This window comes from Misgurnus anguillicaudatus, chromosome 22 (genome assembly GCF_027580225.2).
Source record: "Misgurnus anguillicaudatus chromosome 22, ASM2758022v2, whole genome shotgun sequence".
NCBI lineage: Eukaryota > Metazoa > Chordata > Actinopteri > Cypriniformes > Cobitidae > Misgurnus > Misgurnus anguillicaudatus.
In genome coordinates, this window is record NC_073358.2 from 27,701,667 (window position 1) to 27,728,379 (window position 26,713).

Sequence of the window (26,713 nt, forward strand, 5' to 3'; positions counted from 1 at the left end):
TATTTAAAATTTTACATTGTACCTTTTAATAAACTAATGTTTTTGTTTGCTTCTATGCCATTGAATATAAACTATAGCTGGCATACAATCTACAACAAGCCATCTGTTTGTCATTTAATTTTTCCTGCATAATTTGACCCATGTTTATTTAAATCTGTGGCTGGTTTCTATACTTGTTTTATGTGGTCACTTCCTTAGTGAGCAGTTCAACTGTGCGTTAAAAGAACAGAATTAAAGGGCACCTATTTCATTCCTAAAAAACAAACGATTACAAACAGATTATTTGGTTGCATGTAAACGTACGGTACCTAGTGTCAGTAAGTCAAGAGCAGGTATAACACAAACCACATCAGATATATCCACACTCAGATGTGCAGTAATAAGATTAGTCTGCTTTACACACACAAACTGACCCGGTTAGGCTGAGAACATTAACACAGCTCAGTAGAAACAGAGAAACTCCTCTTGTTGCCTGAGCAGGTAATCAAGATGAGATGGTTTTTAATCCACTCTGTGCCAACATATGATTTTAAGACTGTGACCTCACACAATATAAGCCCAAGACCCCACAGAGTATTTGTGGTCCTTTCTAAGAACAACTTGAATCTGATAATAGTTGGAAACGACAGACCTATAACAGTTGACACTGATTGTTTGTGGGATGCTGCCAATTAGCGTTTCACAGAGTGCTTGCACTTCATTACAGTACAGGAACACCTTGCCCTGGGGTAACCTGAAACTAATTTTTATTAATAATGTGCCCCCTATCGGAATTAAAAGCAGAACCGTGTGATAAAAACCTACATCTTACTCACTATCCTACACCACTCAATGTTCATTACATTAAAATGAAAGAGCTTACATTAAAATGGAGTGTAGGCCCATTTATAACCACTGGCATGTATATGATCAGATCTTATTCATACATTGACTGGTAAAGAGAAATATAACCCATTAAAAATGCCAAGAGAAGGACTATGCCTGTTATCAATGGCCAGTTACAAATCTAGTTAGTCTGAGAGGCTGTTTTAAGATGCGTTTTGGTCAATCGAATCACAAGTGGAAGGGAGAGACACCTGGTATTTCAATCCGTCTCTTTTTATTCCACTTTGACCGCTGCTGTCCTGGGGTGGTCTTTTGGCGAGTCCCTTTGCGGAAGAAATGACGAGTTTAAATTGACCCAAACTAATATTATGTCAGAGTCTGACATACATCATTTTTTTACGTACAAGCTTTCGCTGATATTTCAGTGCAATTGATGAAATAAGCACACGCAACTTCCACAGGTTTTCAAAATGAAACAAAAACGAAAGAGGCAGAGTCCAGCAGCTTTAGTTTTATTAATGGGAGCCTTAAGGCCCGGGTATACTTTTTTCCGCGTCCGCGTCCGGCTCGCGCGCGCACGCGTCCGCGCAGCTTTCCGAGTATAGTCCCCGCGGCTACACGCGGATGGCCGCGTTCGACACTATACGCAATACAAATGATTTCTTATACAAATTATTATTCTAACAGGCTGTCAGGGCAGCACTGATTTGGAGACATTTACAGTACATTAAATCATTAGGATAGGTGAAGAACAGTAACTGATCCACCATTGCAAACAAAGTTTAGAACAAACAACAAGACAACAAAGAACAGGAATCAAACAAACATGCTCCAGGGCTTTCTGTTCTTGGAAGAAGTAAAAGTTAAAGAAGAAAAACGATAGTGTGTGTGCAAATGCTGTCTATTTCCTTTGTATAATTGTTTATAGTGGAGTGTCCTGTCTAAATATTTTCACGCGCATGCGCTGTCGTACGCGGACTGTACGCGCACTGTCCGCGCGGTCTCAAATTTTGGGCTGCACGCGGACGGTCCGCGCGGCCGGCTGCGAACCCTCCTGATGACGAAAATGACGTCATGCGGACGGCGCGCATACGCGGACGTCCCTAGTATACTTTCGGCTTTAAGACCACGCTGAACACTGTAGGCTCGCACTAGAATCATGTCAGAAGGAAAAACATACATCACATTTGGCCGGGTCGGAAGTTGGAGACCACTGATTTAGGCTTTTATGATGGAGAGCACACAGTTGATGGTGCCTGTTGTACCATCAACTGTGTTCTTACCATCATTTATTAAAATATCTTCTTTAGTGTTCAAGAAACACATATCGGGTTTAGAAAAACATGAATAAATTATGACAGAATTAAATTGTTTGGGTGAACACCTAGGGGTGTAACGATTCATCGTGCAAATGCGCGTTTTCTCAATGAATGAATTTGAATGAATTACGGTGAAATCCAGGCACATCCGAACACCAGGGGGCGCTCCCGTGCAGAAACTCCCTTTGTGCCACACAAGAAGTAGTATTACAAACGCTATTCCAGGAAATGTCTACACATGAATATTTATACGCTGTTCTTCAAATTGTTTCAGGTATTTTCATGATAATAAAGAATATTTTGAATGATTTTGTTTAACGAGTGTTGCTTTTTTAAATGCACATTATAAACGACTCCGACTCATAATGATTTTAGATTGATAAGGACTTCCTACTGACCAAATGCCGTAATACAGGCACAAGCTGTGCATAAAACAAAGAATCGCAGCCTTGCGATTCAGAATCGATTTCAGACAGGCATTTTTAATGAGGACCGCGATTGAATCGTGATTGAATCGTTACATCCCTATGAACTACCCTTTAAGACTATACTTAAAGAATGCTGGAGTAAATGTATTTCCCATTTGCCATTTCTTTTTGTGCATAAATCTTCCACATTTTACTCCAAACACTGTCCAGATCTGGCATTTAGATGCCATTTCCATTTTATATCTGATTCCAGAATCTCAGTGGTTTCTTTAGAGATCTGTGAAATCTGTAGGCAGCAAGAGAAAGGTGAAGATAGTTCGGGTCTATATATAGGTCTATATTATAGTTAGCAACCTGTAAGTCTGCTGTCTGGAGCTGATTTTGGGAAAAGCAGTATCTGTGCCATGATTAAACATTGCTGATTGATGACAAAACAAAACAATGCCTGCCAATGTCATTTTCATAGAGTAAATGACATTTAGTTTGTTTATTGGATGGCTCTATCTACTAATCATTAGGAAAACTGCTCGCATTTTGCTCCGACTTAAAAAATACTGCACTCAAAAAAGCTATTTTAATAAGATTAAGACAAAAGAGAGCATCATGAGGTTCTAGTCAAAAGCAAAACGCTTGGAAAACATCCTTAAACTCCACAGTAAAATCCTTTAACATAGACTCATTCGTCTCACTGTAAGTCTACCTTTACTTTAATGACTAAAAGCAAGTGTAGACAAATGAAAGGATTTTATAACTGATCTGAGTCCACTACTCTATAGGCCCAGTTTCATCAGACGCACTTGCTGGTCCGAACTTTACTTCCGGTTTCTGTTTGTTTAATGGTCTGACTAGTTGCTGAAACAGATCTTACCGTGGGTTCACACCAGCCGCATTTGAGGCGTCAAATTTGCATCTACCGCGTCTAGTTTGCCGCTTGAAGTTTTTGAGTTTACTCGCTTCATTCGCGTGTGAAAGCCGCACGTGAAATTCTAGTCATCGAGACATTCACGTGTAAATTCGCGTCATGGGAGGGCCTTCCATAGGCTTCTGCGACTCCGCTCGCTTCCTGTAATCACGTCACTACTAGAGCAAGCTCTTGATTGGTTAACGCAGCGCGTTTTTCCGCTAAAGTTCACATTTTCAACTTGCGCATTTGCTGCGGTAACGCTCAATTCACGCCATTCCCGCGAACTAGACGTGTGAATGAGGCGGAATTGTGTCCATTGTGCTAAACTCCTTATTCTCGCCGAGAGACCTCCAGACGCGCGTCAACGCGTCTTTACATTGACTTAACATTGAAATCACTCGCGCTTGACGCCTCTACCGCGGCTGGTCTGAGCGCAGCATTAAACGAACACCTTGTCGAAAATAACAAATGTTTTGGTTTCCTAGGTAATCTATCTATGTGTTGTTTATTTTGCTTGTTATATAAAAAAACTACTTTAAAAGGACATTGTTGTTATTTATTCTTAGCGGAGTTTACCGGAAGTTACGTGTTGACCACAAAAGCCGCTTGTTTATGTTGTTACTGCTAAAAACGTCTATGCAAGGGTCAGCATAGAGTGCGTGTGATGCAAGTTTCATCCGTGCACCGCCAGATTTTTTTGCGTAAAGGTCAGGAGGTATCCTAATTTGTACAGCTGTACCATGAAAGAGCAAAAAAAATGTTTACATGAGCTTTAACTCATGGCATAACCTCATTAGACCTACCTAACTGTTCCTTACACAAACCCCTGTAGGCCAGGAGGTATTGTATATGTCCAACGTACATGTTTGAGTCAAATAAAGTAGCCCAATGTCTAGAATTTTATTGTGAAATTATCTACCAGCATGCTCCACAAATGCGTAATATCACCCACGGGTGAGCATTTTGAACAAATCACATTAAACAATCAATCAACAAACAAACATGAATTGTCTTCTTTCTTTTTTTGACAATCAAAATGTTAAGTCAGCGAGTAAAACCTAGGCCTATTTGTCCTAGACAATAATGAGCAAATGAAGCACAAACATAGTTGCTATGGGTTTCTGATGGCCATGTCAACAGGTCAAGTCCATCATCTACGTTACAGTCTGTTATTTACAGTGCCATGACAAAACACTGGAGATCCAGGATCTGAAACGCTTTCACTTCGAATGGACTTCATGATAGACTTTGCAAACACTTCAAATAGAGTTAAAAAGCATATCAGTACAAGATAACTTGATCAAAAAGACTCAAATATCATTGACAAAGACCAAGTTACGTGTCATGCATCACTTAAAGACATTTCCTCCAAGCAAACTGAGCAGCTAAAAGACTTTTGGGCAGCTTCCCAGCTGACTTTACATTGGATAAAAGCCTCACCTTCACCCTACTCTGACACGCAGTGCCCAGCACTGGTCATGCTAAATCTTTAAAATCGTTCCTGTGGCATATATTCCATTAATATTCCATACAAATCTACACTCAACCCAATTCAATTTCTTTAAATGACTGACCTTCTAAAAATGATGTTGGCCAAGACTCTAGACGCAGATACAAGTTATATTAACACCACCATCCCCATGTCTGATGCCTTATGCCCTGGTCCCAAATAACAGAATGGCAGTGGGCAGGAATGTAGGGGCGTTAGGAGAAACAAAAACACCGGCAGTGATAATGATGACTTGGCTAACAGAAATACAGCTGCCTGTGCAACAGGACAATAGTGTCCTTACTGATAGCAACATACAGAGTGGCTGAGTGGCTGGTCTGGGTGGGATTTAGAGCGTCAGCAGTCTGGGGGGGGGGGGGGTGTCGCATTCCTCTCAATTTATCCATTTTGCTCTTCATCCAGTCATCAATCTGGTGAATCCAGCTATCCAGCCAATGATTCATCAGTAAATCTGAGCAGATCTGTCTGTCCATCTGTCAGCTAGTATGAATCCAACAATCCATTTATCTTAGCTAGTATGCATCCAACTATTCATTTATCTTTTGTTCAATCTGTCCATTTACCTACCCATCAACAAACACTTCTTCTACAGAGGTCAAGATCTTGGTAACTTCAGTAATGTTCAACAGGCTGAAAATTACATTGCGGGCATATCTAATGATGAGCAAATTGATGAGGTGCAGATGACTTGCACAAAACTAGCAGTCTACCCAAGTAGACAGGTTTCATGTGGACTTGTATTTAAATCTTAACATTTTGAAAGGCAACTCTTCTTCAGATGCAATAAAATTCGTTTAATCTTAAGAAGTTTATCATGAAGGACTGAGCATACAGTTTCTAAAGACATGACAAAAGTTTACCAACATTAAATTGCCCTGGACGCTGTTCTGTTTGGGAGATGCCATGTTACCTGTCTGAAAATCCAAAACAGGGACTGGAAATGTGATTCTTAATACACACATAGGGCTTTGCTCAAAACAGCAGGGGTACTCGAAATCCCTGTCCAGACCACATGAGAGCCTATCCAATGATGGTCAAAACCAGCCCCAAAACTGACCACAGATCAGACCGTAATCCTTTCCCGCATGCTGCGTTAATGTTATCAGATCCTGTGATCTCCTCCTATCACTCCATTTAAACAGCCTGCAATAGGAAGCTCTGCCATGTCCCATCTAATTCAATCATTTAACGCGCTAATCTCCTAAAGATAGCTGCCCAGACCACCGGCATCATTAAACTGGTTGTTAGGTTTGGTAGATACCCGTGTTCCCCTCCCCTCCAGAATCCAGTTAGGTTGTTTTCCAGCCTTGGCTTTAGACAGCCACACGGGCCATGCATCCCCCACCAACCGCCTACGACAAATCAAAATAACAACTGATGGCATGTAAAAAGCCCAAGATGCGAGCAAAATCGTATCGCACTGAATTTATAAACGACAGACAGTGTCAGTGCACAGATATCACCATATCAGTGTGATGAACCGTAATGTTTGGGTGGAAGGCTCACATGATAGTCTGGACAGAAGTGAATGAGAGCGGTGTGGATTTACAGACACGCGCCGAGACAAAAGGCGAACAGCATGGTCATCCACAATCACCAGTGTGAACTAACTGTATTACCGTGCTGTGCCATTCATTACCACACGAATTTTCTAACCACAAACACAACACGTTATCGCCATTATTAAACTGTGATTAGTAAATCTTAATAATCCAAACAGGTACCAATAAGCAGACTTACCAATGGCGTGGCTGTATTTTCAAATGAACGTAAATGAATCGGTCCTCTCAACGGTTTTCTTGGACGAAGACAAAACCGATTTGGATCACATGCGTGTTTCTCTTTTCTTTCGTTGGTCCCGTTATAAAATCCCGACAGCTCTCCTCTTCGCCGTTATATCGGCATCCTTAAATGTGTTTTCATGCCCGTGCAGCGCGGGCGGTTACGAAACATAGAACGAATCTCTCGCGTGACGGTGCCCTCAGGTAACCACGCCAAAATAAAACCGTTATATCTGTTTCCTTCAAAAAAAATAATAGAGCGTTTAGTGTCCACGCGACCTCATGTGTGTTTGGTTTCACGACGCCCGTCCCTCTTGTGTTCCTTTTAGTCCGACTGATAGACGAAAGAATGAATGACCGAGGGGGGTTGGGGGGGGCTTTACTCCGGCAGCATCGCGCGCACATACACAGCTCGAGCGCAGATACAGCACGCGCGAGTGGGACACATTATTTGTATGTTAAAGGCATTTACGGGCCCACGTAATGTCCACGCATAGTGAATTCATTTCACTGCCTTCGGTCCTCTCAGGGGGGTGGTAGCAAATCCTATGGATGATTTAAAAGCACGTTTTAAAGACTACCCAGACTACTTGCCTGGCTGCGGATGGATATACTTGCCATCATAATGGTGCGAATCAAATAGCGGGCTAACCTTAGTCTATTTTTCTACGCATTTAATATCATGTCAACGATCTTATCACGCGCAAACCCAGTTTGTTATCAGAACATGAAATGCATCAGTGCTAGATTAAATCAGGAAAAACACGGTTTACTGTTGCTTTAGGAACACTACTGAACTATTGGATAAGGATGTACACCCACACATCTAATCAGATCCATACTGGTACAGATTGAGATTATAATATCATTTGGTCTAATATGTTCCCTCATAAACACATTCTTGGATTGGAGCATTGGACAATGTTTTGTTGTTTTTACATAACATTCTTATCTCAACGTTTCTGTATTAGGCAGATACTTTTATCCAAAGTGACTTACATAAGTTAGGAAACCAATAAAGCATCCTAGGAAGCAATAAGTATGTTAATGTCCCTATTCCCTAGAATGCATTAGCTCTGGAAGCGGTCTCATCATCATTCCATAAAGATAACAAAACACAGACATACAGACTTTCCAGTCTTTGTATTCTTCTGATGCACATATTGACATGATCTCTCTCTCTCTCTCTAAACCTTCACCCCTCCCATCAATGATGGTCCCCATCCCTACCTGGTCCCCCACTTTTGAATAAGTACACAATAGTGTGGATGACAAAGGAAAGAGCTGAGTGTGCAGCAATGTGTGTATTAGGGCCCGCCGTAGCTTTGACAGACCAGATACAGCTCTGCTTACATAGACTTTATGCTTTCTCTCTTTCTCTCTCTCTCTCTCTCTCTCTCTCTCTCTCTCTTTAATACAATTTATTTCCTGTTTCCTTTATTGCCATTATTATATTTTCACATACAATATTACCAAATGATCCATACACATACTAAAGGAGAAATGAAACTCCCTACCCAGTAACGTATGCATTGTATGTGTTAAATTCACCGTTCAAAAATGTGAAATGAAAGTTTTTCGTTATCCATGTCTCTAATTTATCACAGAAAAGGAGGTGGTGTGTCTGCAACTGTGACCTCTGACATTCGATTCTGTATTTCTATGATATTCTGCTAGATTTTTTTTTTGTTAAGGGCTGATAACCTGACTTAAATTTCCCAATGGTTCTACAATTTTTTATTAGCTTTTATGATTTGGTTTCTGCCCTGCATTTGTTGGAGCTTTTCTCTGCCTATGTTTCTCCTGTTTATAAATTCTTTCTACTGTTTGTCCTTTTCCAATAGTGTTATGGCAATGTGGGTGTGGAGATGCATAAAGAGAGAAAAGAGTAGTTATTGGGGTTAAGTAGAACTAGTAGAATGAGTAATAGTAGGTATTGCAACTGCATCACCATTTCTGACTGATGGTGTGTTTTAAAGAAACACTACACATTTGATTTTTACCATTTTGGAATCCATTCAGCCGATCTCCGGGTCTGCCTGTACCACTTTTAGAATAGCTTAGCATAATCCATTGAATCTGATTAGACCATTAGCATCGTGTTCAAAAATAATCAAGGAGTATTTATATTTTTCCTATTTATATGAGGCGCAATGATATTATGCAGTGCCCGAAAATAGTCCCCTGCTATTGAAAGTTACCAAGGGGACTACTTTCAGGTGCCGCGTAATATCATTGCGCCTGCTGCAGCCATGTTACGGCAGCAAAGTCACTGATTATTACGGCAGAATGAGAGTATAGTTCCTAGACATAATCGTCCTAGAAAATCACAGCTTTTAATTTTCTGTCTGTCTTAGTACACGATGTAACTACAGAAGAGTCAAGTTTTAAATAGTAAAAATATTGAAACTCTTTGGTTATTTTTGAGCGCAATGCTAATGGTCTAATCAGATTCAATGGATTATGCTAAGCTATGCTAAAAGTGATACCGCCAGACCTTGAGATCAGCTGAATGTATCTTAACTCTAGGGGAGCTGGAAAATGAGCATATTTTCAAAAAAAGTGGAGTGTCCCTATCTTTAAATATATCAGTGAACAAAAATAGACTAAAAATTTTTATCTGTGTGTATTTGTGCAGCAGTCGTTGCATGAGTCCAAATTTGCTGACCCTGAGCACCCAGTAAACTTTGCTAGAGACTTTGACGTCTGTGTAGTGTGTGGCTGCGCTAACACAAACTGCGCTACTGCTTTGTAGATCACGTAGATGACATCGTAGCTCATGACAACTTGTTTTTGATGTTTTACCCTGAAGATGGTCACATTTGTGTCCAAGATAAATCATATGACCTTAATTATCTTTCGCTCTTTGTATATTTCTTCTTATCTGTTTCATTCCCTCTCCGACCTACTAAAAGATATTTATATTCCTCGCACAGCCTCCTGGAGTCATCTCACAGGGACTAGCAAACTATTTCTGTTCTTTCTCTCTTTCTCTCACCACTAAGTTCCACCTATCCTCCAGAAACAAGTTTTTGAAGGTCACTTAGCTGTTCTAGTTTAGACCAAAATAATGAGAAATGGGACATGGATTAATGTGGGAAAGAGATGAAGTGAAAGAGGGATCAAGAGGTAAAACATGAAGAAAAGAAACTATGTAATTTAGGTAATGAGATTTGGGGACAAAATATATGTTGCTTATATCAGTAAGAGTACAGGCTATCAGTCTCAACTCTAAAAACATTTTCAGCAATGGTTTCTCCAATACACCATTTTCAAAACACTGCATATTGCATAGTTGTCTTAAAGGAACCTGCCCACATTTTGGGAATTTAGCTTATTCACCGTATCCCCCAGAGTTAGATAAGTCCATACATACCTTTCTCATCTCTGAGCGTGCTGTAACTCTGTCTGACGCAGCCCCCGCTAGCTAGCTTAGCACAAAGACTGGAAGTGAATGGCTCCAGCTAGCATACTGCTCTCAATAATGACAAAATAATGCAAACATTTTCTTATTTATGTGATGTGATTTGTTTAGTCACAGTGTGTCACAGCTATTTTTACATGGGGTGACTATACAAACCACAACATATAAATAGGAAAATGTTTGTGTTATTTTCTCGCTTATGGGAGCGGTGTGCTATCTGGAGCTATTCACTTCCAGTCTTTGTGCTAAGCTAAGCTAGCGGGGGCTGCGTCAGACAGAGTTACAAAATGCACGGAGATGAGAAAGGTATGTATGGACTTATCTTACTCTGGGGGATATGTTGAATAAGCTAAATTCCCAAAATGTGGGCATGTTCCTTTAAAAAAGTTATATATAACTGTTTAGGACCATTTAAGACCAAATTGCATAAAACAACCCAGATATCCCCTTTAAGTTCTGGCCTAAAACTGGCTAGGAACTATTTTAGTCAATCACAGACCTAAAATATCCTTTGAATCCAGGACACGCCAACCCATGCATACAGCATCCCCGCCCCTCTCTCATCTATACATACAGATAAGCACAAGGCACAAAAGATCATCCCATTCTGAATTTTGCATTATATGGGTACAGTCCCATTGATGCTGTGTTTAATAGTACAGTATAAAACGAGAGACAAGCACTGTGTGATTCACTAGCTGCTGTGACTTACATACAAACTTAATCTCTGACCTCATTAACAAGAGAGTAGAGAGATAAAAAGCAGAGAATTATACAACATAGAGAAGAAATGAAAGAAAGAGTCTGAGGCAATGTTATGAAGAGATAAAAAGCAACATTTCATCAAATGGGATTTAGCAAGATGCAAAATGAAGTTCTTCAGACAGACTGACAGTTCAGATATTCTGGAATAAACCTTCTGGGAACTCCTCAAGTCTCCATTTTATACATACAATGATACAATGAAAATAATGTCAAATGTTTCTATTCTGTGTATATATATATGTTTGTCCTATATTTTAGGCACCTCAGGGTTTAGTACTACGGACTTGCTGACCTATTCATAAGTGCCTTTCTAATTATTATAATACGACTTAACAGAGCTACAATCTGTAGAAAGCCAAAAACTGTCTCATAACGACAAGATGTACAGCACAGACACCTTTATATGAATGAAATATAGCTAATAATGCATTATTATTATAAACGTACATACCAACCCAATGTACAGCAAAGGATCATGTACTATAGCTTACATAATAAAAGAACATCTGCCTGGATGTTAAAATATAATCTGCCCCCGCCTTCTCAGCCTCTCTACAACTGGAATGAGAACAGGCCAAACCTACTAGAACATGAGATGATTCTTGTTGCTATGCAACCAATATATGGGATGGTGGGTTACAGTGTATCACACTATATAACCATTCAAATGCAGATCCATCTGCATCAGTGATGTATGGGGTAACATCAAAGAAATGTATGTGGGATCCTGGAATAAATTTTCCAGAAGAATCTTTATTGAGTTTTCCTGCAAATACTGTAAAACATCAAAAATAATTCAAATAAAATAGAATTGCAATAGAAAACGGATTAATTTATATGTATTGTGCTTGCATTGATGGTATATAGGCTAAAAATATCAATATGATTATACTAAATGCACCACAAAAGCTAATCGTCCTGCTGCCCTTATCATTTCTGTTTGTTTGTTTGGATCTTGAATAATCATGCTGGTAGTCACACTTTCACACAGGACTGAAACATAAATCCCATCTTTCACACTCAGATGTTGACATTCCATTACACCTAATGAGACACGAATCATCAAACCTATTTACATTCTCTTCGTAACTCTTGAACATACCATCTGGACCCCTACAGCAACCAATAAAATTATCTGATAGACACAAAACTAATGGCTGTGCTCCCACTGAATGGCAGTAAACACTTTTTACCAACCTGAGGAGATACAGTTAGCCTGAGATTGTCAAACTAAGGATCTGTCTTATATACAGGTGGGCTACCTGATTAAATACAGTGAGTCATACTGCATTGTGGATATAAAGTATTTCTGAGTTGGTGAATGAGTCACAAGGCTGTCCATGTTTAATCACATGTTATTCTCAGGAACGTAAAAAAAAGAAAAATACAGGTCCAAAATGAGATGAAGCAAAGGTTGATGAAGGGAGAGAGAGAGAGAGAGAGAGAGAGAGAGAGAGAGAGAGAGAGAGAGAGAGAGAGAGAGAGATGGCTCTCTGAATTGCACGTGTGCTGGTCATTATTGGTAATCAAATCAGTAAATCAGGATCTTTCCTGCTAAAGGGGTTAAGTCTAACTTCCTTACTTGAGCCTTTATTTAACAGTGCTAGGACCTGTAACTATATCAAAATTAACCTAATTCCACCATATTTTTATTTTCTAGAGTAAGTTAATTTATAATTATCCACATGCTGAAATAAGCTATAATGAACTAATTGGGTTATCAAAAGCATATTTTGGTCAGTAATATTGCTGCTTATTGGTTTTCCCATCTTTATCCAGTGGTGTGAGTCTATTAGGAATGCATTCTGAAGAAATAAAAAATTGATTTAAGTCTCACCTACTGATTAAATCTGGCAACAACGCGCCGACTACAATTTTTTCCCCAAGATGAAGCATGACATTTTCAAGATACTGACTTGATCTGTCCTTACTTAACCAGCTTAAAATAACACAGCTTTTTAGCATGTTATTAAATGAGATATCTTTTGTAACGACACTATTCGATGAAAACAAACCGTCTTGCGCCTAAACCTGACCCAAAACAAAAAAATATGTAAATCACAGAACTTGTCATATGACCGTAAAACGAGATCACGTGTGTAGGAAGTACAAGGCCTCGTTGGCGCAGTAGGCAGCGCGTCAGTCTCATAATCTGAAGGTCGTGAGTTCGAGCCTCACACGGGGCACAAATTTTCGTGTTTTCAATCTAATACGTATTTAAGTGTTCAAAGTATCACCCAACAACTCCGTACTTTTCCCTTCAGCAATTGACCAAACAGAATTTTGATAAGGGTTACTTTATGGTTCTAACAGAATGCACATACATACATTTTAGGCTATAACATAATGCACTTTAAGTTTCTTAGGATAAAAGTGTCCGCTACTACATTAAAAAAAATTATTAATGCAGTACTCTGACTTAAAAAAATGCTGTTATTTTCAACCCATGCTTGGGTCAAAAAAGGGAAACCTATATATTATATTATAAAATATTAATATTAACATATGCTTTTTGTTTCTATCCACGGTTGGTTCAAATATAAACATTTTCTGGGTTAATTTAACCACACGATTATGTTTGTCCCTTTGTATTTAATATAACCAAGCATTTTTTGAGTATGTGCTGTGATGAGGGCTCCCTTCAGCGGTTAAACTAATTTACTGCAGCTGTACAATGTAATGACCTTGTGTAATGAAAAGAGTTTCTGAGCTTGCCAGTGCTTGCAAGATTGTGTAGGTGAGGCACGATTGCGTTATACATTTTCTGTGCGTTTTAACAGCTTATTATATAATGCATTAATTTACATTTAAATACAGATATACGTTTGTTTTGTCTGAAAGATCTAATGGCAGAAAAATATTGTTTTTGCCACTAGATGTCGGTCTAACATTACATACAGTGAGGAAAATAAGTATTTGAACAGCCTGCTATTTTGCAAGTTCTCCCACTTAGAAATCATGGAGGGGTTTGAAATTGTCATCGTAGGTGCATTTCCACTGTGAGAGACATAATCTAAAAAAAATTTCAGAAATCACAATGTATGATTTTTTAAAACTATTTATTTGTATGATACAGCTGCAAATAAGTATTTGAACACCTGAGAGAATCAATGTTAATATTTGGTACAGTAGCCTTTGTTTGCAATTACAGAGGTCAAACGTTTCCTGTAGTTTTTCACCAGGTTTGCACACACTGCAGGAGGGATTTTGGCCCACTCCTCCACAGAACCTTGATATGCTTCTTACAGAGCCACTCCTTGGTTATCCTGGCTGTGTGCTTTGGGTCATTGTCATGTTGGGAGACCCAGCCTCGACCCATCTTTAATGCTCTAACTGAGGGAAGGAGGTTGTTCCCTAAAATCTCGCAATACATGGCCCCTGTCATCCTCTTCTTAATACAGTGCAGTCACCCTGTCCCATGTGCAGAAAACTCCCCCAAAGCATGATGCTACCATCCCCATGCTTCACAGTGGGAGTGGTGTTCTTGGGATGGTACTCATCATACTTCTTCCTCCAAACACGTTTAGTGGAATTATGACCAAAAAGATCTATTTTGGTCTCACCTGACCACATGACTTTCTCCCATGACTCCTCTGGATCATCCAAATGACCATTTGCAAACTTAAGACGGGCCTGGACATGTGCTGGCTTAAGTAGGGGAACCTTCCGTGCCATGCATGATTTCAAACATGACGTCTTAGTGTATTACTAACAGTAACCTTGGAAACAGTGGTCATAGCACTTTTCAGGTCATTGACAAGCTCCTCCCGTGTAGTTCTGGGCTGATTTCTCACCTTTCTTAGGATCATTGAGACCCCACGAGGTGAGATTTTGCATGGAGCCCCAGTCCAAGGGAGATTGACAGTCATGTTAAGCTTCTTCCATTTTCTAATGATTGCTCCAACAGTGGACCCTGACATTCGGCGTTGTCCAGGCTTTTTCAGCCACATTTAAAAGTTTTGGTGTGCACGCCCCCTAAAAGGAGTGGAGATGGACATTTTAAAGGCAGACTAACAGGTCTTTGAGGGTCAGAATTCTAGCTGATAGACAGGTGTTCAAATACTTATTTGCAGCTGTATCATACAAATAAATAGTTTTAAAAAATCATACATTGTGATTTCTGGATTTTTTTTAGATTATGTCTCTCACAGTGTACATGCACCTACGATGACAATTTCAGACCCCTTCATGATTTATAAGTGGGAGAACTTGCAAAATAGCAGGGTGTTCAAATACTTATTTTCCTCACTGTAACTCATAATGGAAATGAGAAAAAAAAATGCTCAGTTACTTTGAGCAAGGACTCACTTTATGTAGCCAAATTATTTAGAAACCTTGGTTAATGTAAAAAATAAATCACAGTCATCTTAAACTCAAAATTTCTTTATTTATTAATCTTCATTTCTTTGGTAAACAGCTTTTTTTCTTACTGCTTTAGTATGGGGCTTGTGTGGTTAGGTCTAGTCTTTTCTGCTTCTCCCCAACTTACTGTGAAAAATAACATGTACTTTACAGTGGTGTCTTATCAAGAAGGCAACGGCATCTGAAAAACTGACTTTTTCATTCTTTCAGTAGAACATTTTACACAATAAAAAAAAACTGGCAAAAAAGCCTAAATTATTACCGCCATATTTTAACATTATTAACTTCATATAAAAAAGAATTGTGCTTAAAGCAACCTAAGATGGCAATAGTCGCATTGTCAAATAAGAAAAACAATGTACAAAGAAAATCAATAGAACAAAACACCATCAACGGCTGAACACCAGATAATAAACAACAATTAAAACCAATAATCAGGTGATTGTTGATATCAAACTTTCTGAGTAAGCGATACTGGACAAAACTGAAGATAAAAACTCATCACTTTTTACGTCTAAAAAAGTTTTGTCCCTTAAAGAGAAGAGAAACACAGATGAGAAAACATACTATTTTACAAAAATGGTTACCTAAACATACCCAACAGCAATATAATTACAAAGAACTAGCCCATTTAAGTTAACAGACACATTTCATCCAATGAAAATTCCTCATTCAATTACAAACACATCTGGTACAAACAGATTTCTAATAAAAGAGATAGCATCAAAACAAAAGTAAAGGCAAAATAACACAACTTAAAAAAGATAATTATATAGTAATAATCTCATATTTCCAACATAAGATAAGGATTACCAGGTAACAACCGAGTGAAACATGACATCCTGGAGTGTTCGCTGGTAAATGTTTGTTATACTAGATATTTTATTAAGAGTATTAGTGGTGGCATATAACTGTTTATGTATGTACATTGTGCAGGGCTCTGTTTCGACTATTACAGAACTGTGTGGATGAGCCACTGTGCTGTTATTGGGCCCTAGCCCGTATACACACATTAGGTCGGCGTGATGCAACAAATCCAACTTTACAAAGACATCTGAATGAGCCAATGGTGTTTTTACAGCGTGCATTTTTACAGGGGCTCTGCCCTGACACTCGGCCTGCACATTCATCAATATCTAAAGAAAAAGAGAGAAAAGAGGTATATATTACATAACATATACAGCATAGGCATATTTACAATTAAGATCTATGAGATGTCCTTACTAATATAGTAAAACAAACCGGTGTGTCTCTCTGTGTGTGTAAAGGGACACTCAACTTTTTTTTGAAAATAGGCTCATTTTCCAGCTCCTCTAGAGTTAAACATCTAAGTTTTACAGTTCTGGGATTCATTCAGCCGATTTCCGGGTCTGGTGGTACCACTTTTAGCATAGCTTAGCATAATCCATTGAATCTGATTAGACCATTAGCATCATGCTCAAAAATGACCAAAGAGTTTTGATGTTTTCCTATTTAAAACTTGACTCTTCTGAAGTTACATCATGTACTAAGATTAAAAGTTGTGACTTTCTAGACTGATATGGCTAGGAACTATACTCTCATTCTGGAGTAATAATCAAGGACTTTGCTGCCGTAACATGGCTGCAGCAGACACAATGATATTACACAGTGCCCGAAAATAGTCCCCTGCTATTAAAAGTTTCGGGCACTGCATTATATCTCTTTGATCATTTTTGAGCGCAATGTTAATGGTCTAATCAGATTCAATGGATTCTGCTAAGCTATGCTAAAAACAATACCAAGGGGAGATGGAAAATAAGCCTATTTTCCAGAGGTGTAAAGTACTTGAGTAATTTTACTTGATTACTGTACTTAAGTATTATTTTGGGGGATTTTTAATTTACTTGAGTACAATAAAAAATCAGTACTTTTACTTTTACTTAATTACATTTTTTTAAAGTACTTTTTACTCCTTACAATTTTATTTAAAAAAGTACTTCTATTTATCAAACCAATTGAATTGCGCTGATGGCCAGTTTAATTTAAATGTTATTAATTCTGGAGCCTTCGGACCACAGTAAGGAATTGGCCAACAGTTCATCTAATGATGAAGATTTTTTCGCTTCTTTGAAACCAACAACATGTGAAGTGTGACATGTTCCCTGCTGTTTGCAGCCTCTCTATCAAGACTAATACCTTGTTCAAATTGTCAGTCCAAATCAGATTTTGGTGCATATCTAATTTGACAGACTCACTATCCACATTGTGTATCACAACTGTTTAGATCCGATCTGTGCATCCCGTAGCCGTTTTCCGGATTATCTGCACTGTTTCTATGGCAATGACGTCGACAATCTGTCTCAATGTCTGACGTGTTTTATGTGACGTGACAGCATGACGTAACCGAAAAGCTACACAAATTCGAACAGAGCGGTCAGACTGAAATGGATTTCCGGAAATGCGATTGAAGAGGATTTCAAACCAACTCTGATGTAACCTGAAACGGATTAGAAAAAAACAGATTTCACGTGGTTTTTAGCCGTTCCTATTGGATCCCTATCGGATATGCCCCAAAATCGGATTTGGACTGACAGTGTGAACAAGGTCTAACAGACCCAGTCCTGCATCGGCTGCCTGTGAGAGGCTTGATAGAGCTTGAATTTTAAGTTAAATTCGAGGTTTTACAATTTTGAGTAGCATGTTGCATACTGAAATTCATTGTCACGGATCTCCTCATTTTTCTTTCTCTACCACAGACTTTCTTTTCCGTGTCAGTTTCACGTATTGGTTACTCAGTTGTTTTTCCTATTTTCTTACCATTTTCGTGTGGGTTTGGGGTTAGAACGACTTTCTGTAACATAAAATGACATCCAAACCCAACTCCTAACCCTAACGTCAGGCGACAATTGTTTAAAAGTCTGGAAAAAAATAGTATTAACCAATAGTTAAAGTGACATCCAAACCCCAAATCTAACCCCAAACCCACGCGAAAATGGTTTAAAAATAGGAAAAACAATTGAGTAATCAATACGTAAAACTGAAACAAAAAAGAAAGTCCGTGGTACAGACAGAACAATGCGGAGATGAGAATGACACGAATAAATGAGCAAAAAATTCTGTGACTATACCACAGAACTTTCTGAGATCATCTTGGAAATTAAACATGAATCTCTCATTTTTATTCTTCCTGTTACTTTTTAATACTCAAGTACAATTGTACTGTGGTACTTTTTTACTTTTACTCAAGTATAATTCTGGCCAGATACTTTTACTTTTAATTGAGTAAAATTTACACTCAGTACTTGTACTTTCACTTGAGTAACATTTTTACACCTCTGCTATTTTCAAAAAAGTGAAGTGTCCCTTTAAACTGCCTGCATTAACACTAACCTGTACAGCGTGTTCGTGAGTGATCCAGTACAAATCCAGGATTGCATTCACACATCGTTCCCAGATAGGATCGTACGCAACGGCCATTAGCACAGCTACACTCATCAGAGTCTTCTTCTGAACTGTCTCCATCTAAATGGGTAAGAGAAACAATAATGTAACACTGAGCCACCTGTGTGACCAAAGAAACTTTCTGTCAAGCTCAAGGTGAAAAAAACGGTCACAACAGACTGTTTCAAGATCACCTGGCTTGTAGCTAGAGAAAGCTGCCAGAAATTCACCCTCTCCATCAGACTCGGTCTCCAAATGCATCTCACACAGCCTGTTAAAAAGTACTGCACACACAAAAACATTTTGGAGCTATAAAACAAGATCCATCCAATCTAACATCAATAAAGACATCTGGGAAAACATGACTTATAAGGTAAATATGTAATGAAAAAGGCAGACGCTGTGATTAAACAAATAGACCCTTTAAATAAAAAATAAAAAAAATGATATCGATGAGTTGGAACAGAGAGAGAGAAAAAGCCTCCCAGCATACACTATCTCCTTTAAAATGTTTAAAATCATCCCAGGTGAAAACCTCATGTAGTAGTGTAAATGTATGCGCACTAGTCCCACATGACTGGCATAGGATGGCGAATTACCTGTATTTCTACCAGGGCAGGTACGGCACTCCGGACCCCAGCCTCGTCCATAGTGACAGCAGCACTCAGAATAAGTCACTGTTAGCTCGTTTCGAGGCATAGTACACATAAGATCCTCATCAACCTCCTGGAAACATATGTCCTTATGTGCTGCAGTGCGATCTGAGAGACACGAAATGAAATATACATACATATATACAGTATCTCACGAAATTAAGTACACCCCTCACATTTCAGCAATTATTTTAGTATATCTTCTCTATATAACCCGGGCCACTGTACTGGAACTCAGTTTCAGGATTTTACTAATCTTTTTATAACCTACTACACCATCTATGTGGAGAGCAACAATCCTCAGAGTTCGTTGCCATTAGGTGTTTAACATGCAGTGGTCAGTATGAGAAAATTGTATTGAAAGGACCAAATTTGAAGAGCTCTAATACAAAATACACAAATTTGTTTGGTCTTGTCAAGCACATAAAGGCATGAACATGATGAATAAGACACATGGCTTTGCATGGTTAAATGATATACATCTAGTATTACTTAGGGTGTACTCACTTTTGTTGCCAGCTATAATGGCTGTATGTTAAAGGTGACATAGAATGATTGAACGGGGTATTTATCCTTGTTCTGTGATGTGACATGTAGACAAAAAATTTTGTTTGGGTCTGTAATGCCTTAGAAACTTGCTAAAAACCTCTCTCAGATAGCTCTATCAGGGTGGGGGATTTTAAACAAGTGGTTTGCACCTATTTGGCTCCCCCTACTGGCTTAACTTGCAATCTCATTACTGATTGGCTGACTTTGCTGCCACTCAAAAAATGTAGCCAATTATTTTAAAGTGGAGGGGCAGTGAGATGCCTGTGATGTAATAAGCATCAGTTTTTCAGATTGGGCTGTTTTCTGGCTGACATTTCTAAAAGATGAATTTCTATGAGACTGAGATGTTTAGCATGTCTAGCACTTTTTGTATGTTCGTGAATGCGGGTAGACTAACATTATTCAACAAAGACAAGGTAAAAATGGTTTTTCATTCTCTGTCCCCTTTAAGTTATTTTCAAAGGACAGTAAATCTATACTTCGATACAAGCAGCACATTGACTACTTTACAATATATCCAAATTTCATTTCTATAGTGTTGTCCCATTAGAAGATATCCTAAATAATTGCTAAAATGTGAGGGGTGTACTCACAATATCCAGAGGCGTGTTGAACAAAGTTAACGAAATCTCAAAAAATACTGGGTTGTTTCAACCCATGGTTGGGTCAAATGCTGACATTTTCTAGGTCAATATAACCCAGTGGATGGGTTTGTCTATATGTTACCCAACCATGGGATGAAACAACCCAGCATTTTTTAAAGTGCACACAAATCCAACATGGGTTAGTTAAAGGGATAGTTCACCCAAAAATGAAAATTCTGTCATCATTTACTCATCCTCATGTTATTCTAAACCTGTATGAATTTCTTTTTTTTTTGATGAACACAAAAGAAGATATCCTGAGAAATGATGGCAAACACACAGCATATAGTTCCATAGACTTCCATAGTACGAAAAAATATTTTGGAAGTATTGTGATAAATGATGAAGAAAACATTTTGATAAATGATGGAAAGCACACAGTTGACCGTACCCATTAAATGCCATCATATTTTTTTACTCACACTATGGAAGTCAATGGACACTATATTAGGGCTGACTTCTTATAGTCGAGGATTCGATTTGGAGAGGTCTGATTCGACTATGAACCTCATAGTCGAATAGACGGGAAGTGTTATGTAACCAATGAGCAGCAGCACTGAGAAGCTTAACCGAATGGATGACAAGTAAACGCAACAATGGCGCTTTTCCCGTTAAATTCATATATAGCTATGCCCTTCTTGTTTTTCACATCATATGTACAATAAAGGCAAAATAGAAAGAGTTAAGAGAGTAACTTGTTTTTCGTACATTTCTATTCAAAATTTAATACTATGCAAAAGTGAAACTAAGATGACAGAATAACTGTAGCGTAATTAAATTACTTTAATTTAACTGATCAACACAAATACAAAGCGCCATAATATAACTGATTGCTGACAGCATTAAAACCACTTAAAATAAAAACCTTTATAGGTTTTTTCTTTGTATACAGCCTCCGCTCCGTGAATAAGAGCTGCAGCCAAAAACGCCGGTGGCTTTATTATGAAATGACTGAACACTTGACTCTTACCTGGACATTTAGATTGCAACTAAATGCAACAGTATCTGCATGAAACATTATAAACAATGAAAATCACCTGCGACGCGACTGTTTCAGCACGTTCACTCTATGTTTCAGAGATGAGTTGCTCAATTAACGCCTTTTCAAATAATTATTTATTCGTTTTCATACTTTATAGATACACATTAATTTATCTACTAATATACTATTGAAAATGCCATAAATAAATATTCATTGCCTTCTGTACAGGTGCATAAATACACTGTAAAAAATTCCATAGAAATTGCAGCTGGGTTGCCGTAGATTTAAATTTATGTTTTTTACTGGCAACATTTTGTTCAAAGTTAAATGAACATTAAACATTTACAAGTCTTTGTCTTTACAGAGTACAACTAAAAAAACATCATCAAGCAAAACATTCTGGGAAACAAAATCTGAAGCAAAAAAACTGAAAAAGGTTGATGATGATTTCTGGTTCCCAGAATGCTTTGCATGAGGCTGTTATTGTATAGTTTTATTTTTTAAAGATAAAGACTTGTTAATATTTAAAATTTATTTAACTTTGAACAAACTCTTTGCCAGTAAATAACATAAATGTAAATCTACGGTAAATTACCGGCAACCCAGCTGCAATAACATTGTAATTTCTACGGATTTTTTTTTACAGTGAACTGTCTTAATTTTAATTTCTTTTAGACACTGCTTTGTTCTGTATTTAAATTCCTTCACTGTGACAGCCCTAGATGCTATCTAAAAAAAAAAAAAGGTTTGACTAACAGTCGACTAGGGCAAAATCTAACCAATCAGACTCGACTATAAAAATCCTTAGTCGAAACCAGCCCTACACTATATGCTGTGTGTTTACCATCATTTCTCAAAATATCTTCTTTTGTGTTCATCAGGAAAAAAAATTCATACAGGTATAAACAATATTAGGATGAGTAAATGATGACAGAATTTTAATTTTTGGGTGAACTAACCAGCTTCATGATGCTGGTTATCAACATTCTCTCACCAACCCAGGTTTGAACGCAATGCTGAATCGATGATTGCTCATCATGCATGTGCACAAAAAGGCTGACATTTGCAGCAAATAGCCTACACTTTAAATCTAGAAAATTCTAGGTTAACTTCAACCAAACAGTTGTTTTTTTCCATATATGACCTAACCATAGGTTGAAACAACCCTGCAATCTTTAGCGTTTAACATTGATTATACCATGGGGGTGTTGAATGTGTTTGCATGCATTTGAATGGAAGCAACTGAAACATGAAGCCTATTGAACATCTTTAACCGTCCACACTCAAGTCATATGATTAAGCCAGACTGAAAGGACAAAAGCCACATCGCATTCAGGTATGAAAAGATTGTTTCACCGACCAACAGGCTGATGTGTCTGCAAACGGTTGGCAAATAGAGCTGATTTCTCATTATACCCACCATCATAGACGCATTGCTTGAGGGCTGCACTGAAGGTGAGAGGCTGCTGGCAAATGCAGTGGAAGGAGCCGGGAGTGTTGACACATTTCCCGTTCCTACAGTAGGAGGGATCCTCACACTCATTCACATCTGAAAGGGGCACCACAGACACACCCGTTACTAAAGAGATATCCAGAGAGAGAGATATAGAGAAAAAGACAAAAAAAAGGAGGGAGGGAAACAAGGAGAGAGCCATCAGAAGCACACAGTCTTGGGTGAAAACATTAATATATGTTTATAATTATTTCATACTATTCCAGGACGAACGGTCAAGCTGTAATAACATGTTTTTACACCTAAACCTGCATACTGTAACGTAAACACACAGTCGAATGCTGCTAAAATCATGACTTTACGCGTTATGTAATATATCCATGAGTCAGAAACAACTAATACTGGAAAAATACTCCGTGTCAAAAAAAGCATTCACCGTTATAGTGAAATCATGCACCTTTAAACACATTATGACTACCAGTCCAAGAACTTGAGCCCTGAGTCATCTATTTGTTAATATGATGTTAATGATCCTGTACTCACCCGCCTGTTCCTCAGGTGTCACACATCCATTGCGGTGGGTTGCCAGGATCCAGGGAGGTGTACAGATGCAATAATAGGAATCTTGTGTATTTACACATTGGCCGTTTTTGCAGTTAGCAGGGTCTTGACACTCATCCACACCTACAACAAAACACAGACATGCGCAAAAAAAGTGAAATATAACCACCATGAAAGGAACACGTGCTAAGATTATGTAACAACTATAGACCCTTTTACAGCCCACGTGATCAAATAGCCTGCGCGCGCATTTTGGCAAAAGAAGTGGTGTTGATCCGCATTGGTTCTAATGTGTTAGCAACTCAGAAAGTTTATTAAAACGGTTTCCAAGCATTAAAATGTCTGGTTGTTGCGTTTGGTTGCACTAATATAATATACTAATATACTACGTATATATGTATCTGGCAACTTTATATTTGGCCATCTGCTAACGTCTTCTATCCACTCCACTATAGTACATGGACCTGGTAGCTATGTTGAAAAAGTTGATAATTCAACTTTTTAAAATAACTTTCTCTGTCTGTGTTGCTTCACTGCTGGTTCTTGCCATACTTCTGTTGCCAAAATGCGCATGCATACGTTGCCACGTCATCATTGTGTACAAACAGTAAAAGGGTCTATTATGTCAGCACTACCCATTAAAGTTTTTTCCAAATTTTTTAAGAGCACCTATTTCATTTCTAAAAACAACGTTATTTTGTGTATTTGGTATAATACAACGTGTTCGCGTGGTTTATGGTTAAAAAAACACATTATTTTCCACTTATACCACGGGTCTGTCGAATGCTGCATTCTGATTGGCTGAGAAATGTTCTATGGGTGTTGATTATTTTTCTGTAAACCGCACACCTAACTTTTCAAATGCTTCGTGTCGTGCCGCATTACCACCTTGGTGTGCATTATTTTCTTATAATTCAATGGCCCGTCGTCAATTATTCCTTACATACCGTACATTTTTGTAGCTCCAGATTTCACTCTCTTTCTGAAACACGGATTTAAAAAGCTCTGTGTCCCTGATTGGCCAGCTAATCTGTACGTTGTGATTGGCCTGAATACCTCTGACGTCAAGCTGGAAATGTGATGCTCCCTACCATGTTTGAAAGATTTGGTTGGTTACAGGAGTTAACTTACAGGCTGTGAGTCCGAATACAATATGCTGCCTGTTATTTTTTTTTTTTAATGTAAAAAATATATATGTTTTATGTGTAGTGTTATTGGATCGTTTCTATCTGTCTGCTGTCTGTCTGTCTATATATCTACATGCATTTATAATCAATATATTGTTTGATTAAAATGTGTCGAAACTCAATTTGGCGTATATATTCTACAAAATTACACACACGTACTATTGATATGCATTCTCATGTGATCATGTTGGTACTGAGAGCACTTCTGTTGTGTGTCATTCAGCGGATTCTGGCACACACGTCTTCTATAACACCAAGTTAATTGATAACGAATTGTGATCGGATTGTAAATTTGTGATACAATGAGCTTGGCTACCTTTTTTTTTAACATCTCTCTTTGACCAGCAGTTAAATATAGTCTGCTATGCAGCGCTTCTCTTCATTTTTGGTGCTAACGCTACCCGTACTCTTCCATTCAAATACGGAGTTGTATTTGTTAAAATAAGTGACGCTTTTGTTGGGCGTCACCAATCGGTTCAATGGAGGGGGAATATTTTTTGTCTGATTTATGATGACTTACTCATATTTGATTAGGAACAAAATTATTGTTACAAAATAATGTGATTTTCATGTTGAAATATTGGGGGGTTTATAGATGACAGATTTTAATATTGGGGGGTTACCTCCCGCATTACCCCACTACTACGCCCGATAGTCACAAATGTCTAAACAATTCTTTAAGAGGTTTTGTATTGACTGACTGAAAGTATAAAATATATAAAAATAAAACAACATCAAAATACTGTACCCTACTTTAGTATTTATACAATATATATTTAACTGAGTTGAATGCGATACGATGCGATTTACCCTTATTAAGATTCACTGCAGTCCGATTTTGATTTATTTCGTTTCAATACGATGTAATTCAATGCAGTATGATGCAATGATAAAATATAATGCTATGCAATTTAATATGGTACAGACAGTTGCCACACATTGGATTTGTCCATGAGCGTCGTAACCATTATAAGACCACTTTAAGACTATACTGAAATAAAACTTTGCTGCCTTAAATTTTTTGTTGAATAACTTTACAAGTCATTTTAACTTAGGCCTACTATAATTTATCTTGACAAGAGTTGCTACAACTTATAAAATGAAGTTGACTTTTTCAACTAGATTTCATAAGTTATAACAACTCATCTATAGTCAAGATAAATAATAGTAAGTTGAAATGACTTGTAAATCTGACTTGATTTACAAATTGATTGTTTTGTGAATTACATAACACGTCCTGTGCAGTTCTGCACCACAGCCTCGTTGGCGCAGTAGGCAGCGCGTCAGTCTCATAATCTGAAGGTCGTGAGTTCGAGCCTCACACGGGGCACAATGTTTTTCACCAAGTCAGCTTTATCATGAAACCTAAAGTGTTTATTTAAACATTCATTTTAAGAGCACTTACCTGTATCTGTGGGTAAAACACACTGTTTGTTGGTAGCAACAGGGACCCAGGGTAAGTTGCAGTTACAGAAGAATGAACCTCGAGTGTTCACACAATGACCATTTGTACACAGGGATTCATCATGGCATTCATCCACATCTACAGGGGCACAAAGAGCAAGAAAAAGCTGTTTTTATAAAATATGTAGTTTGTTTGAGTTTAATACATTGGAAAGATTTAAAGACTGTGTTTTTCCAAAGAATATCCAATGGCTGAATGTCAGATATTATTCTGCCCCCTACTGGCAGAAAGTCAATTTCTTGCTGTTTTCTTGTTATAACAAACAGTGACTAGAAAATTGTTTGAATAGTTAAAAATCTAATCAAAATGACAATAGCCTAAATAATGCAATGACTCACATAAAATCTATTTAGTATTTAACAAAAAAATAGAAACAAATAATAAATATTAAGCACATTTAGCATTCTTAAATCAAATTTTTGGGAAATTATTATTATTTAAGCAAACGCTAACACTGTAATCTTATTCTGAATAATCATATTCGGTGCATTGTAACACA

The 26,713-nt window shown here is 38.0% G+C and overlaps 2 protein-coding genes and 2 non-coding genes across 9 annotated transcripts in view; 2 read left to right on the forward strand and 2 right to left on the reverse strand.

Annotated features, from left to right (window-relative positions):
• sptbn2 (spectrin, beta, non-erythrocytic 2) overlaps positions 1–7,280 on the reverse strand; it is a 97,603-nt gene extending 90,323 nt beyond the window's left edge. The window contains exon 1 of one of the 3 annotated variants that reach the window (XM_073860519.1): positions 6,727–7,280. The gene's annotated coding sequence lies outside the window, so the exon portion shown is untranslated. The remainder of the gene's footprint in view (positions 1–6,726) is intronic. The other 2 variants (XM_073860518.1, XM_073860521.1) reach the window with 2 other exon arrangements.
• A 5,789-nt stretch (positions 7,281–13,069) lies between these two features.
• Positions 13,070–13,142, forward strand: trnam-cau (transfer RNA methionine (anticodon CAU)). The gene has a single exon. It is a non-coding gene; the product is annotated as a tRNA-Met (tRNA).
• Positions 13,143–15,323: 2,181 nt separating this feature from the next.
• Positions 15,324–26,713, reverse strand: part of ltbp3 (latent transforming growth factor beta binding protein 3) — a 58,542-nt gene continuing 47,152 nt past the window's right edge. For 2 of the 4 annotated variants that reach the window (XM_073861232.1, XM_073861229.1), the window contains 7 exons: positions 26,155–26,292; positions 23,545–23,685; positions 22,969–23,127; positions 19,320–19,481; positions 18,915–19,004; positions 18,670–18,801; positions 15,324–16,454 (listed from right to left, as the gene is read on the reverse strand). In XM_073861232.1, the coding sequence (XP_073717333.1) occupies positions 16,303–16,454; positions 18,670–18,801; positions 18,915–19,004; positions 19,320–19,481; positions 22,969–23,127; positions 23,545–23,685; positions 26,155–26,292 (974 nt within the window). In that variant the 3' untranslated portion in view covers positions 15,324–16,302. The remainder of the gene's footprint in view (positions 16,455–18,669; positions 18,802–18,914; positions 19,005–19,319; positions 19,482–22,968; positions 23,128–23,544; positions 23,686–26,154; positions 26,293–26,713) is intronic. The other 2 variants (XM_073861230.1, XM_073861231.1) reach the window with 2 other exon arrangements.
• On the forward strand, positions 26,007–26,079 carry trnam-cau (transfer RNA methionine (anticodon CAU)). Its single transcript has one exon. It is a non-coding gene; the product is annotated as a tRNA-Met (tRNA).